This window comes from Anomalospiza imberbis, chromosome 5, assembly GCF_031753505.1.
Source record: "Anomalospiza imberbis isolate Cuckoo-Finch-1a 21T00152 chromosome 5, ASM3175350v1, whole genome shotgun sequence".
NCBI classification, from domain to species: domain Eukaryota; kingdom Metazoa; phylum Chordata; class Aves; order Passeriformes; family Viduidae; genus Anomalospiza; species Anomalospiza imberbis.
In genome coordinates this window covers 21919383-21934928 of record NC_089685.1, presented here as the reverse complement: position 1 = coordinate 21934928, position 15546 = coordinate 21919383, and the positions used below count along the sequence as shown (strand labels likewise).

Sequence of the window (15546 nt, the reverse complement as noted above, 5' to 3'; positions counted from 1 at the left end):
AGATGAGAGCAGATGCGAAAGACTAACTATACAATAACAAAATCCATCCAGTTTTGTGTTTGCTCTCCTCTCCACCTCTTTCCCCTCCCCTGGAGGGAGTCATTTTAAATACAGCATGGTTGTAACAATGCAATGAAAAGGAGAGATGAGCTGGAGGGGGCTATTGTGAGGAACACAGGAGCTCCTTATTCAGTGTCCACCACAAAATGAAAGAGCATTTTGGAAAATTTCACTGCTTGAAAGTTCTTCTCTAAATACTGCAAGGCTCATCATTGGGCTATGGAATTACAAAATTAAAATATCATTAAAATAATTTTGGAATAAAAACTACTTGTATCCATGGCTAGATCATCATCACCATCATTTTTTAGAAAATTAAATACATAAGCCAGGGAGGAAGGTGCACCATTTGCATAATCAGTCCAATATAAAGGTAACATTTTAATTTCACATGGTTATAAAATAAATTGTTTTGTTCAAATGAAAAAATGCAATGCATTTTTTCTCTCTTGAAAACATCTTCTTTAAAAGAAACAGCAACTTTGGCAAAGAGGAAATGTGTCTACTTTGAGAACTCTCATGGAAAATTTAAATTGATTCTGCAAGCATTTACACAAACACCTTTTCATGTACATACAGTTTTACTGCATTCATGGGGAAACACAGGCATGCAAATGTCTGCACCAGGATTTTGATTCTTAGTGCAAAAAGTCTTGAAACCACTAAAGCCCCTATGACAAAATTTGGTATTAAAATATGCTTTTTTTCCTCCATAAAGTTATATTTTACTATGCTATATTAGCTTTCCTGCTGATTAGTAGTCATCCTTCTGATTGCCAGTATCTCAAAAATACTGCTGACTTAAAACAGATGCTGCAGGGCTTTCCCTCCAATTCTACAATAGCTTGTTTTCACAGATCGGAAAACAGAAGGGACAGTTCTCTGGTCTGGGTATAAAGAGGAGAAGGAAGCCAGGAGAAGCCCTAAGCGTAAGGATAATACCCCTTCTGTGGTCTTTTTTTAAAAAATCGAAAGCTAAAAGAAAATCCAACTTAAAAATGACTAGCATTGTATGGCCACACCTGAATAAACACCTATTTCCCTCAAAAAGTTTTTTTCTTCTTAAAATCAGCTAAATGAGGCCATGCAGTACAAGTGTGATATCTGAAAATGAAGGTATCTGCCTGGTAGGAGGCAGAGTTCCTTCTTTGGCCTCTACAAGACCCCATAAGTCAAATGCTGGCACATGTGTGAGGCCCCTTTTCATACCTTTGATCCCCACATAAAGGCAAGAGTGGAGCGAGAGGGCTGGCATTGTGCGAGCTGTGCACTGCTGTCAGCCCTGGCTCCTTCAAATGGCCTCTCTGCACTTGCTATGACAGGTGGCCCATACGAAGAGAGGGAGGATTAGGTTCCTTCTGTGCCCTCTAAGTAACTGGCATAGATTACTGGCTCCTACAAAGGGATTTAAACATACCTTTCTGAACAAAAAGCAGTATATACATGAGCATGTAACTGGATGCTCAATTTGTATGAGTAATTGGTCTGGTTGTATTTGTCAATGCAGCAAATGTGTGTAGAAATGACTAGCCAAAGACACAATTATTTGTATGCAAAACTGACTTACATGATGAGAAATTGAACACAATGAAATAATCTACATGATTAAGGAATAATAATCATTTGAGATTAACAACATACTTTCTTTTAACCTCAATTTTACTGCATTCTTTCCCTATTCTCATTAATTAACTGGCTTTGTGAACAGAATATTAAAAAAAAAAGGAAAAATGTTACTTATACATCTCCTATGGATTGCATGGACTTTAAGTGAAACTAACAAAGGATTATAGTGGATTTAGATGAGTTCTGTATTCAAATCAGCTTATGCATTCCCAGTTATCAAAACATAGCATTAAAAAGAAAACCAATGTCATCCTTCATGCACTACTTGTGACATTTATGTTATTTTCCTCCAAACATTTGGTGTCTTCCACCTGCACAGCAGCCACATTTTTTTTCCACTGCAGAGCCTTGTACACTGCAACAGTTACCAATAAGGCGAGTGTAACAGCAACTAGATTTTTTCATTATTATTTTTAGGAAACCACAAGAAATCACTGTTATTCTTCCTAGTGTGGGTAATTTTGCACTACTGCTACTATTTCTGTCGGGGTTTCAGTTACCAAAACATACGTAGTGTCCATACAGCCCTCTATGCATAGCTGGGGAAAGCATTGAGAGCTCCTTGGCACTGCATATGTCCCACTTCTTATAGGGCATTCTGAAAAATTGAGGCTTATGTTGCATGTTTTCTTAAACAGTTAAAAAACCCCACAAAACTACTTTTTTTTTGTCTTCACTGGATGTAATTAATCATAATTCTCTAGCAAGAGTAATGAATAGAGGGGTAGACAGCAAGGGTAGGTAGCATTTTTACTAACCTATCTGCCAAATGAACCATAAGCCTGTGTCTATCTTTCTCACCCTGGTCCTGAGAAATTGAGGGATGCTGTCTCAGGATTGTGCATCCTCATGTCCAACTATTTATGGTCTAAACCCTCTTTCAATATTAATAGAATTAACCTTTTCTTCAAAATGAATAAAAATAATCCGGGAATGTCTTCCTTCCTTTTGAATAATTTACTATTTTTATTTACTTTTATTTAACTTTTTTATCCCCTTTACCTCTTATCCTCCATCTAAAACATTTTGCTCAGTGCTACCTTCATTTTCTTCTAACATCTTTTTTGCCTATTTTATTTCTTTTTATTTCACTACACACCAGCATGTTTTTCACTGTTTGCCAAATCCTGGTAGTCAAAGATGAAAAACTCTGTCAAATCCACACACTCAAACAACCCCCTACAAGCCCCCTGTCCCATCCAGCCCCCCTGCCTTCTCCCCTAGATGCACCAAGTGATCTCACTCAGATGGAGGTGGGGCACAGGGGCAGAATGCCATTGTCTAACACATGCAAGTCTGCACATATTTGTAACTACATCAAAAGAAAAGGCTGACTGTGGTCAATTTAAGTAACTTTCACACATATGGTAAGGAAGGAAAAGAAGAAATTTTACAACATATTAGGTCAAAATAAAACCATCAGGCATTTAATTAGCTTCAGTGCAGGTGTGCTAGGTCACCGCCACACTACCAAGAGCTCAATGCACATTCCTCCCTGTGTGCTGCCCCTCACTCCACTTCTCACTTCAGCTGTGAGCTCAGGTGATGACCTTGTGATGTGACGACTTTCAGCCTCCTCTTACAGCTGGAATTTTTTGCTTTGACATCTGGTGATTTCAGGCCCTATTCAGACTGGACAGCTGCCGTCAGTTGTGACAGTAAGGGCTCTTGGCCTCAACTGCATCTTCACAACAAAAGAATGTGAAGAAGCAAGAACAACCCCCAGCCTATGAAAATCTTTCAGTCCAGGTAAAAAGACCTCCAGAGTTTGAAAATCTTTGTCTGGTCAGATCCACATCTTCCCTGAAGCACAGTTTACATTTGTAGTTTCCAGCTGTGGAACTACAGTCCAGTTTAAATGCTCTGCTGTGGGAAAGGTGTGTGAGAAAGCTGGGAAGTGAAGACATTGTAATACTGCAAGGATCTTGACAGCCTGTCAATAATCTGGTCCTTTCTTCAAGCCAAGCACCACCACTCAGTGAATGTGAGAAGGGCAGTGGGGCTGCAGCAACCATCTCCCTGCTCGCCTCCCTCTTTCTCTGGAACAGTGAGCGCAGCCCCGTGTGGCCTGATTTGCAACATTCCCCAGAGCTTGTGGCAGAGTTATTTTTCAGTCTCATTTTTATTGTGAACTTCAACATTAGTGTATCCAGGCCAATGGTAAAAGACTTTGATGTCTCCTCCTCACAGAAATGTAATTTGGAGAGTTTTCCTATTACCTGAAAGAAGCCAATGAATTTCTAGTTTGTCCACTAATTTTTTCTTTGGGCCTTTAGGTCTTAGGTGCCTCAACAAGGACCTTTTGTGGCAGTTACACAGCACAATATATTAACAAAAGGTAAACTAAATTAACTGGATTTTATATGAGGTCATTTCTTTGAATGAAAGCCTACTTTTTTCTTTTTTATAAAACAAAAGAACACTTACAAAGGTTAAAAAAAACCCAGGCAAAAAAATAAGACAAAAGTCTGAAAACATTATCTGACAACGACAGAAATGTTACAATTTATCTTATGAATAAAACAAATATAAGGATAGCAAAATAGCAAATTCCAGAAATAGAGATTTTCCTTTTATTTAACACGCATGGATTGAAAAAAATCATTTAAGCTTGCATTTTTCAGGACAGAACTCCTGAAGGTTTTGCTGACCACCACACAGTTTAGCATATCTGGCATTCATCTATATTTTAAGCTAATATTTTTCATTTACATAATAATTGCCACTTATGTAATAATCACAGTCTTTTTTTGCTGTGCTGGGAAAACAAGATTTTTTTAGAACTGCATTAAGAAGGGATGAGAATGCAGACTTATGAGAGAACAAGTGATATTGACAGTGAAAATGACAATATTACATAACTTTGCTTATTTAAAGAAAAGATATTCTACTCTCATGCTCTAATAAAAATATTTTAACAGCTGAATTTTGCCTTTACGTATGAAGAGCTCAAACAGTTTCCCCTTTATTTTTACTTATAGCAAACAAACATTGCACAACCAATGGTAAATCAAATAGAGACTGAGCAAGCAAGGGGTTAAATAAGCAGACCTGAGTCCTGAAGTAAGAAATCAAGAAATAATGGATATTCAAGTACGATGCTTTTACTTGTTGCCTATACTACACATTTGAACAATTTATCCCAACAAAAGAGTATCTAAGTTACAATCCTCACTCTTCCACAACTGAAAAAGTGCATTGAGAATAACCTTTCCACAGTTTGCTTTGAGAGTTACTTATTGCACAAGGGAAATGAAACGTCCTCTCAGGGTTGTAGTGGCTGTTTAAATACTCTGTGTAAAGCTGTAATGAATCTCTGTAGGAAAGCAAAATGTCAACACAAAAAAATTTGAGCTAAAGCTCCCCTAATTTCTGATTATTATGAATAATAGAATAAATAAATCTAAAAGGGTTATACTTACCGGAACATCAACATATTTGGCAGCTGCTTTTACCTTTAGAAAATTAAGCATAAAACACACAGTAAGTACTTATTACTAAAAATTGCACACATTTTCAGAATTATGCACAGAAAAAAGAACAGAACCTTTGAGAATCCAAACACTTACAGTGAATGAAACTAATGATGAGAAGAAAGTACCTTCATCATATCTTGACAATTTAGACAGCACACCTTCTAACACTGAAACAACCTGGAGGAAAAGCACAGAGAAAAATCTAAATGCACAGTGTGAAAATAAACATTTGGAATGAGAATGTGAACTTTTCTTCCTCATATTTGTCTTAATCAGCAGGTCAACATGAACTGTAAATCTGATCACTTTCTCCACCTCACAAAGTGCTGAAATCAAAGATAATCTTCTTTCTACAGCTTCACTTATTGATCAAACAGATGGAAACTGCTGAACCACAGCAGAAATATAAACCCAACCCAAAGTGTCTCCTGAGGCAGGCCTGCTTCCAACACAACATTGCTGCCTCTAGAACGTAGTTGAATATAGCAGTGTGTGCACCCAGCATGTGTTTGGGTGGAAATCACATGTCATTTTCTAGGCCCACAGTTTCAAAGATGACGGAGCACAATTGCTAGAAGCGGTGATTGTGATACCATGTTTCATTTATTTTTGCTGTTAAACAGGAAACCAGCTCTGATTTCACCTGAAAGTATAATAGCACTGGTTTTCTGTCAGCAGCATGAGCTGTTGAGCTGCTACTCCATGGCCAAGAAGGAGGCAAGAAAATGTATGCCCAAAGTCTCTGGTATGATGTGGTTTCTCTCCCTTGGACTTCCACCTGCTATTGTCTGAGTAGCATGACTCCTTAGTAAGAGGTATGAATAGGTGTTTTTGACAAAATTTTGTTCTGACCAAAAAAAAAAATCTTATTATTTGCATTAATGACAGCTTAAATGTTTAAACTCCCCCAAATTTGCCTTAAAGCAAACTAATTTCCTTTTCACATCCCTCTGTGATATTTTGTTGCTCAAGTGATTCACAGTATAATACATAAAATATGTCAGCCATTGTATTCATGCACATTTATTTTACACATATAAATTGCTTTCCAGTTTATATAAAGATTGTTTTAAAAGTCATCCCCTGCTCCCAAAACAGTCATTCCCACAACCAAGAATATCATTTTATGAGTGTGAGGACAGAACAAAATTCCATCTGGCATGCTGTTAATGGGCCCTGTAACAGTGTCACAACAGTGTCACTTCCAGAGGAATTGAGATTATCACTTTACAATAAGCCCTGCTCTTAACAGTTCAAGGAGCAGGAGGAAGTGCAAACCTACATTTGTCATTTATCAATCTAACCTGTCATATTTACAGTGATTAATTAAGACACCAGTATATAGATGCCAATCAAAGAATAAATCCACATGACAAGAGAGAGTGGCAGTTGTTTCTGCACCCGCTTTATTAGACCAAATACCAGCTTTCTGCTTTGCAGTTGCATGCCTGCGAGAAGCTGCTGTTCATACTTTAACTCATTTTATCTGCTCGACAAGGATTCTTTCTCCAGAAAATGTTCAACTTTATCATGCAAAGATTGGCTAAGGAAAAGGCTGATTTCATAAACAACATGGTGTCCACAGTGCCAACATACAAATCCAATACAAGTGGGACACAAAATAACAGAGAGCAAAACATTTCAGCATCGAGGATGTCTGTTTAAACAAATGGCTTAGTTATGTAGCTGGAAACTTATTTTCTGAGATATCAGTGTACAGACTTGTGAAACTCTAAAAGTATTTCTGCACACACCTCATTCTATGAATTGGTTACCCCGAGACACACTGTGATTTGTTTCACTCTTTTGTGATATTCCTGTGATTTCCTGGATACTTTAGACTGATGTGTCTTGTGTAAAAACTGCCCAGTACAGTTTTTAACAAGTAAAACCTCAATGAAGGAAAGTGTTATTTTCAGTTTCATAAATGACTTGCAGCTAAAAACAATGGTTGAAACACTTATTTCACTGAGACTCAAAGGAGGTAATAAAGAGGTAAAGGCTGGAAAATAATGAAAATATGTTAGATGCAAAAGATGAATGCATATGGGTATCATGCACATTGATGTGCATTTTTTCTGGCCAAAACCAAGAGCTAAACCTCAGCCTTCCTTTGTACCCTCAGAAGCCTTCTGCCTTGAAACAGAAGCAATCAGAATGTCACTGTTATTTCATACCTCACATAAGGAGACACTGGTTAAGCTTCCAGTGATCAGCCAATGACATGGAATATTTGCTTCCTGTTTTGAGATTTCAGCTTCTGGTAATACTGTGATAACTAATAATGCAAATCCCTCTGTATTTACAGCAGTTGTCTCTAGAATTTCTTGTACATACATCCAGAAGGAATAGGACTATATTTTTCCATTTTTATAATCTCAGATATTAAGGGGAAAAAAAAAGTTTAACCTTTAATAGCACGATTTTTTCTGATCTAATTCCCCTTTCTTCCTCTTCCTTTTCAATAACACTACAGTAAGAAACTGGAAGATTACTTAGGAGCAATGATGGGCAACATATAAAACTTGAAACTGTTGAGTTGAACTGCTTATAATTATGTTTACATCAAAACTTCACTTTAGACCAAAAATGTGTGGCTTCTACACAGTTATCAATAAGTGGACACATTTATTTTAAACTTCTATAATGATTATACAAAGCCTTCCTCTTCAACTAGGTGTCAATCCAAAAGGCAGATTCCCATCCCCCATAGCAAGCTGTGACAAGCAAAAATAAAGGCATGATGAAAATATGACCAGAGTCTTACTTTTTGTCACTAACTCACAAATTGTAAATATATGGCTTATTCATCCTACTTTGAAAATCAGATATTTCTGGGTAGTTTGCAATGTACTGATAATAAAACTTCTTGTAACAATCTTTTATTTTCTGCCATTATTTGCTGTGTCCTTTGAACTATTCAGGATGGAAACTTTTTTTTTGTATCAGTCACTTAAGACTTTTACTGGAGTAGAGGTGCTACAGAAAGACAAGACATTGTTTAAGTTTTCTTCACTTATTCTCCAAGTCCTTGTATCAAAACACATTTTATTTTTAAATATGAAGGCCTAAAAATCAATTTCAAAAAACAACAACTTATAAAATATTTTTAATTAAATGGTTTGTGGACCAAAATCTTATTAAAAAGTTCAACTCTGGATAATGTCCACCTCTAAATACAAAATTTAAATACTAAATGCTAGGAAGAAAGTTCTCATGTAAGAAATTCAACAAAAAATAACACATGGTATTATGTAAGACAATATTGATTTAGTCCTATCGGTTCTACAAGCTGCTAGCAATTCCTGTGTACAACAGAAACATAGAAGACAAATTTATCTCAATAGCAGGCTGCACAGAAATTGTTTACTCAATTGTTATAAAATTTAATTTTGTAAATTCAGTATTATTTGCACAAATAGTATTTACAAATTGTGTTGTCCCCTACAATTTTCCTTATTTCCATATAGGAAAACTGTGATATTTGAATATATCTCCAAAGTTCAACCACTTTCTGATATTATAAATTAAAATGTAAACAGTTTTACCTTTGAAACAAGAAGTGAAATAATTTCTTTAACAGTTTCTTCAATCAAGTCATCTATTTTTGAATGGTATTGTTGCTGTAATTCAAAAGATAAAAAAGCATTAGCATGTATATGAACACACACTTTTGTCATAAGTCATAAATGGTGCAAAGCTGATAACCCTGCCAGATCAGATTTACTTAAAATTATCATTTTGAACATCAGAAGAACAAACCCTTGAAAATGATCCACCCAATCAACAGTTTCTTACATTCTGTGTTGAAAATTTTCCCATGTACACTGTTGAGTTAAGCAGCTAATGGGGTTATTATTTAGATGAATTGAGTTCTTATACTTATTCAGGCGAAGGAATGTGAAGGATAGTTTTTGTCTTCTCCTATATAATTAAGGTGGCCATGTATTTTTTTCTAAAGGGTTGGTTTAGCTGGAGAAGCAAAAAGACTAGAATAAGATTTAATTAATACAGCATTTCATGTCTGACAACTCTCATTCATAAGTTATTTTAAATGTCCTCTAGAAATAAAACGAGCTCCAATTGTTCATCCTGAAAGAGCCTTTCTGTTAGCACAGTGAGCTTCAGTTTATACAAATCTTACAATATGCTCAAGCAAGGGCAAAATTAAAATTTCATCAACAAAGCAGAATAGATGGTAACAAATTAATAGGCCATAGAAGGCATAATAAAACAGACTTCATTCTCCATAGACTTTTTCTTTTGATTTTTCATAAAGAAGCTGCCTTTAAGTAAATGCTTTTAAAATAAATCCGAAAGACTTTTTAGATAATCCTACCGAGCTCCCTTCTGAAATTAACGGGAACTAGGGATCCTATTCTGTCAAGGAGGCACATCAATTTAAACAGTAATTCTTCCTTTAGAAACATTTATCTGACAGCAAAGATTGTCCCCAATAGCCACTTCACAGAAAATGTGACTTGTAAAGACTAACCCTATCTTCCTAGTTCAAGGCTACTTGGAACAGCTAACAGCATAATGCTTGGAGCAAAAGTACTGAGGTCAGTGTAAACATCAGCCTAACTTAGCAGCTGCCAGCTGAATAGTTTTCAGAGTTCTAAGTTTTTAAAGGCATTTTTCATCCATTTCAGAGCTGCCATACAGATCAAAACATTCATTCTGATCTGCTGAATATTTTTAGGAATGATTTTCTAAAAAGCACAGATATTGAACTTGAGTTAAATTAAGAGAGAATAAAACTATGAGATGTGTTTGCCCACATACATGTGTCTGCTACAGATACTAACATCAAATGTAAATTTTTGCTTTTAATTTCTTTTCATGTTTAAGAACACTTGAAAAATGTAAATACACAACTCAGACAAACAGCTGCAGTCACACTGGAACAGTAAAAGAGTATATTAAAAATACATCAAAGAACTTTCTACATTTTCGTATTTATTACAGTCCAACCATATTAATATCTTGATCAATAAAATATTGTCTTGATCTGCTAAAGGGTCTAATCACCCCAAACAATGTGTGACGTCTGTTGCTTAGAAGTCTTCAGAAGGCAATGCTTTCTTACTGTCTGGAAACCATAAACAATTATTCTCCCACTGATGAATGTCAAAACTATATATACTCCTGTGATCCATAAAAAATCAGTAGTCCCTCCCAGAAAGTGTCTGCAACTTTATCTCCGCAGTACAGTAAATGACTTATGTTTGTACGATCAGTTCCTATTTTTTTGGTGAGTTTTTTTCCTTGTATTTTTTTTTCTTTCTTTTCTTTTTTCTTATTCTTTTTTCTCACCACAAAGCAAATATAATTTTGTAGAAATGGTGTATAAACAGTAACTTCACTTCTGAATAAGGCAAAAAAAGAAATTAATCAAGCTTTTCAAAAACCACGAAGTTCCAAAACCATGACATTTCTTTAAAAATATTTTTTAAATTACATTAATCTCATTTTTTTCATTATTTATTTTGAAAACCATGAGATCATAAATACTCTAATCCACTCCTCTTCAGTGCTGATTTCCACTAAAACAGTCACCCCCAGCAAAACAAAACTTCAGACCCTGGTGGACGATGATTTGACTCTGGGCTTTAAGAAGATGGCTGAACTTTGGCTCCTAGTGGACTGGCTGACAGTGCAGGAGGCATCATCCAGAGCAGGCAAGAGGAAGGGCACATCTGGAGAAGGGGGCTGTGCCATCTGTGTGCAGGGCATTATAGAGGTACTGGCTTTGCCTGTCCCCAGAGCAGCGTGTGCTCGTGTGTGTTTGCAGGTTACTGCTTGTACACGCATGAAAGGTGAAGTGGCAGCATCAGCTCAGAGCAAGACCTGATAGTTGTGGTTTACTTCTGATGAGCCTCACTGACAGATGAAAGAATTCTAAACTTTGTGACCTGGTAAGACAGGACACTGAGTCTGAAAAGCAGAGAAATGAAGACTTCATCTGGGATCGCCCTGGAGGATGAACAAGGAAAGAACTGGGAAACTGATGATCAGTCTGCGGCACAGTCAGACTGTGAAGGAATTCTGAGGGCCTGGCTAACAAATTAACATGAAAAGCAACATTACCATTTAAAATAAAAAGTGGCTGTTAATATTAAATGAAAATATGCAAATTAAAAAACAATGAAAAGGCACTTACCCATTGACTAGCAAACTGGTTCATGTCACGGAAAACCAAAAGGAAAAATAAAGACGACAGGGTGGAACAGGAAAATGATGAATGTCTCATTGGATTAGGAAAAAAAAGACAATTACATTGAATATGCTCACTTGAAAAGATCAGTCAATGAAATGAAGAACTGCAAAAATCAACTGAAAAACATATGTCCAAATAGCGTAATTGTGAAGGTGGCTAAAGCAGATATACATTTTTTGATGCCAAATTCTGAAAAATGTTTTTACTGTCTCTCCAAAACCAAATCAAACTAATTACAAACCAAATTACATGCTAATGCATTAGCACAGAAGGAACAGTTTAAATTTTTTGCTGGTGATCTCACCAATCTACATAGCATACTCTTTTTATTTCACAGATTATTCCTGCTGAGAGTGACAACACGGGAGTGATGGAAGTCAGTGAAGTTTACATTTCCTTCAAAAGCACATCAGTGCTCCACTGTGAAATATCTACAGTCCTGGCAGCAGACTACTGCCAGAATGGACCCCATCCTTGGAGACCAAATTAAAAAACCCCATTAAATTGCCTGATTATTTCTTTCCTCTGTTTTCAGCATATTCCTAGGCATGAATGCTGTGTCTATAATCCATTTAAAACCAAACCTTACTAAATTAAAACCTGTCTGCAAAGGACAATATTTTGGCTCTATTTTACAATCACAAAGGAGTCCTGAAGTGGGCTCTTTTTCTGTTGGAGCCTGAGAGAAATTCCTGGAGGGGCTGTGAGTCAAGAAATCCTCTGAATGTTCAACACACTCACAGGTCAAAGCAAACAAATTACAGAAGCACTCTGTGTGCTCTCTGGTGGAAGATGAGGGGTTGTGTTTTGCATGATGCTACTAGGGATCAGCTGATGCACACTTCTGTACCAACAGAGCTATGTGATGCATCTCAGTTAGTTTGAAATTAATCTAAGGACAGTCTGCAGTATGTTTCAGATCAACCAAACATAAGAATTAAACATACAAAATTCCACTTACCTCTTGCCCCCCATCCAGTATGCAGAGTTTAGCTGTCTGTTTCTTGGCGTCAACTAAGACGTTAAACATTGTGCACAGGTAAGAAGGTATACGCAAGTCTGTTGATTTGTTTGTCTTTTGCAGCTTCATTTCAAATGCAATTCGTGTTCTGTTCATTAAAACACAATTTAATGTGAGTATCCCTGATAATCCTGAACAACCACAATAAATATGTATAAATTTTACTGAACATGTTGGCTTAACAATATACATATGCATGAGAACATTTTAGAATTAAAATTCTGTAAATTCAGAATATCAACCTTTCAGTAAATAATTGCCCTGATGGTAATCTCAAGGTTTAGCACTTCTTTAGTGAATTCAGATGAACAATAAAAGTATTATCTTCGTGCTTTTTAGATAACAATATGTTTCCTTGTGTTTCACATAAAACAATGAAAATACCCCTTATTTTCCAGGTTTTCTATGCTAAATGCTGTTTATTGTATAAAATGCTTGTTTCTAAGAATATAATGAGAAATTCCTCTTCTAGCCTTAATGGAAAGATAATTTTAGCAAAGAAAATGAGTTTAATATGAATAAAATATTAATATTTATATTGAAAATTAAGAAATTTTAGGAGATGCATAATATAAGCTCCCAATTTTCTTCTCACAACAGTGTAAATAAGGAGCAATATCACTGAAATAAACTGTCATTCAACATACTTAAAGTGTTTTATTTCCACCCTTATTTTTAAATGTGGGTTCGAGAAATTCACACAATATTTTTAGAAGATGGGAATAGAAGAATCCTATTTAAATTTTAAAAGTTCTTAAGATCATATTAATATCACAAGAAGAGTTATAATAGAAGGACTCCATAATTTTTAGTGTTGCTACTCTAATCTTTATTACCTGACATACAGTATCTTTGACCATACAAAAACATAATTAGTGTATTAAGACTGGTATATTAGGTATTAAGTTTAAAATAATGAGATATTTTATAGTCATGTTGATGAGACAGTAAAGTTTTTTTTTTTTCTTTTTCCAGCTCAAAATCAATATAATCCATGTATTAGTAGCACTGAATGTCTTTTCTACTCTATGTTTTTTTAGACTAGGATTATACTAATAGTCTTCCAGTCCTTTAAGATTTCACAATTTTTCTATGATTTCTTAGATAACTGTAATTGACTGAGCTTCTATGCCAAATTCTTTAGAACAGATGGATTGCTTTAATTTTAGTGTTTCCTACCTTTCTTTGTTAGAGCTTTAAATTTTATTCCATTTCCTGTGCCATTCCACTTTCATAATAAAATAGAAAAGTTCTTTTAAATGTTTCTGGTTTTTAATAATGATTTAATCACTCTAGCTCTAGGAAAAGGCTCATATCCTTAAGTTTTACTCATAGCCTGAACCTCTAGACTCATAGCCTGAGGTTCTACTTTTTCCTACTGTGTTCAGAGAAAATGATGCAATATTATGCCATCTGTAAAGATTCTCTGCTTGTTTAGCCTTTCTTATCAATATTTTATTGATATCTGTGTAATATTGTAATATTACATAATATTGTAATATATAAAATGTAATATTTACATTTTATGATCAACCCAATTAAATTATCTACAAAATTTATTTTCCCCATTCTATTATTTTTTTTAAATCTGTATTTTTATATGTGCAGATTAAGCTTTCTGAAGCACCTGATTGTAGACCTCTTTAAATTTTCTAGACATACAGATATTTCTTCTAAACTCAGTGATATTTACTGAAAGCTATGGCAGAGGTCTTTTCAGATCACCCATAATTAATTTAAAAGAATATATCAAGAATGCTAAGATACAGCTCAAGGAAAAACAGCACTACATTTTCTGTAATTTTCAGAAGTTTAGCACTATAAAACTTAATTTCAGTTGGATGACTATCAGCCAGCTTTCTTATGTTTGTTGTATAAATGCAGAAATATTGTCACTCTGTGTTTGTAATATATTTCTTAGAGACAGTACTCTAAAATTGACAAATTAAATAATACTATTAACTGAACATGAAGAATAATGTAATAAAGGGAGAGGGAAATGCGCGAAAAGAGAAAGATTTCTTCTAGCAGAATTCTGAGTTCTGTTAATATTTGCCACTAATATGGAATAGAAAAAATCCAAACTTGATTTATTCTCTTCCAAGGGTCTATTCACAACAGATAGAGAAATTCTCCTTGGTATTTCCTAGATGTTGCCAAACTGCTGATTGCCAGATACTGTAAATAAACAGAAGTCATGATCTCTTTAGAACTGCCCTGGTGACAGTATTCTGGTATAGATATACCTCTGCAAGCCAGTATGAGCCCTCCTGTGTCAATTTTCACATCTCTCCTAATTTTTAAGTGATCATTTCAACTGTACCTTTTAACGCAGGCTTCTATCATGTCAGTGGCCATGAGTTTAAGTCTCTGCTCTAAATGGTGGGCAAATTCTGGTTCTGGCCAGTGGAGATCAAAAACAAACATCTGCAGAGCATCCAGCTTCCAGAAAAGATCTTCTGATGTAGCTGATCCATTGCTATAAGAAACAAAACAAAACAAAGCCCCCAAGAAACAGAAGATAAATGTATGGATGTCTATCCCAGTTGCCACATATTTAAGGTAATAAGATTTCCTTATCACACCACCTTCCTCCTTCATTTATGTGTATCTTTTAGCACAGTTACTTTTATTTAAAAAATGTGAAAATGGTAGTGGGAAACTTAAAATATATCCCCTTAGGGTGAAAAAAGTGAGCGATTTCTCATTTGTTGGCTGAGAACTATGGCTGGATAGGGAGGTAGATGGGATGCTGGGGAGCATAGAATTTCAATAGCTCAAGTTTCAGATCAAGATAGGAAAAAATATAGGGCACAGGAATAGTAGGGATATTTTGCAATATAGTAAAGATTTTGTGCATGTATTTTCTTGCCTTCATAACTCTGGTAGGTAAGTCTACCAGAGAAATGAGTATGCTAGTAGTAATACTGTAAAAGAGATAACCAGAAAAATAGCCCCTTGATAAATGCTCATGAATTCTAACTGAGGGAATAGCATCAGATGTGGGTGGGAAAAAAAAGAGAAGAGAAACAATTTAAAGAAATTTTTGTACAAACAAAACCAGCAGATTAATATGGCTCTATGCCATCTCAGATTGCCCATAATATTTTAAAGTTCTTAAATAAATTTAAATATGATCACTT

At 35.3% G+C, this 15546-nt stretch overlaps 1 protein-coding gene across 12 annotated transcripts in view; it reads right to left on the bottom strand.

The window, feature by feature from the left end:
- Positions 1-15546, bottom strand: part of CADPS2 (calcium dependent secretion activator 2) — a 284902-nt gene that overhangs the window by 26129 nt on the left and 243227 nt on the right. For 6 of the 12 annotated variants that reach the window (XM_068189853.1, XM_068189856.1, XM_068189855.1 and 3 more), the window contains 6 exons: positions 14727-14882; positions 12344-12491; positions 11326-11340; positions 8711-8785; positions 5256-5339; positions 5109-5141 (listed from right to left, as the gene is read on the bottom strand). In XM_068189853.1, the coding sequence (XP_068045954.1) occupies positions 5109-5141; positions 5256-5339; positions 8711-8785; positions 11326-11340; positions 12344-12491; positions 14727-14882 (511 nt within the window). Of the gene's footprint in view, positions 1-4704; positions 5003-5108; positions 5142-5255; positions 5340-8710; positions 8786-11325; positions 11411-12343; positions 12492-14726; positions 14883-15546 lie in introns of those variants that run through there. The other 6 variants (XM_068189854.1, XM_068189857.1, XM_068189865.1 and 3 more) reach the window with 3 other exon arrangements.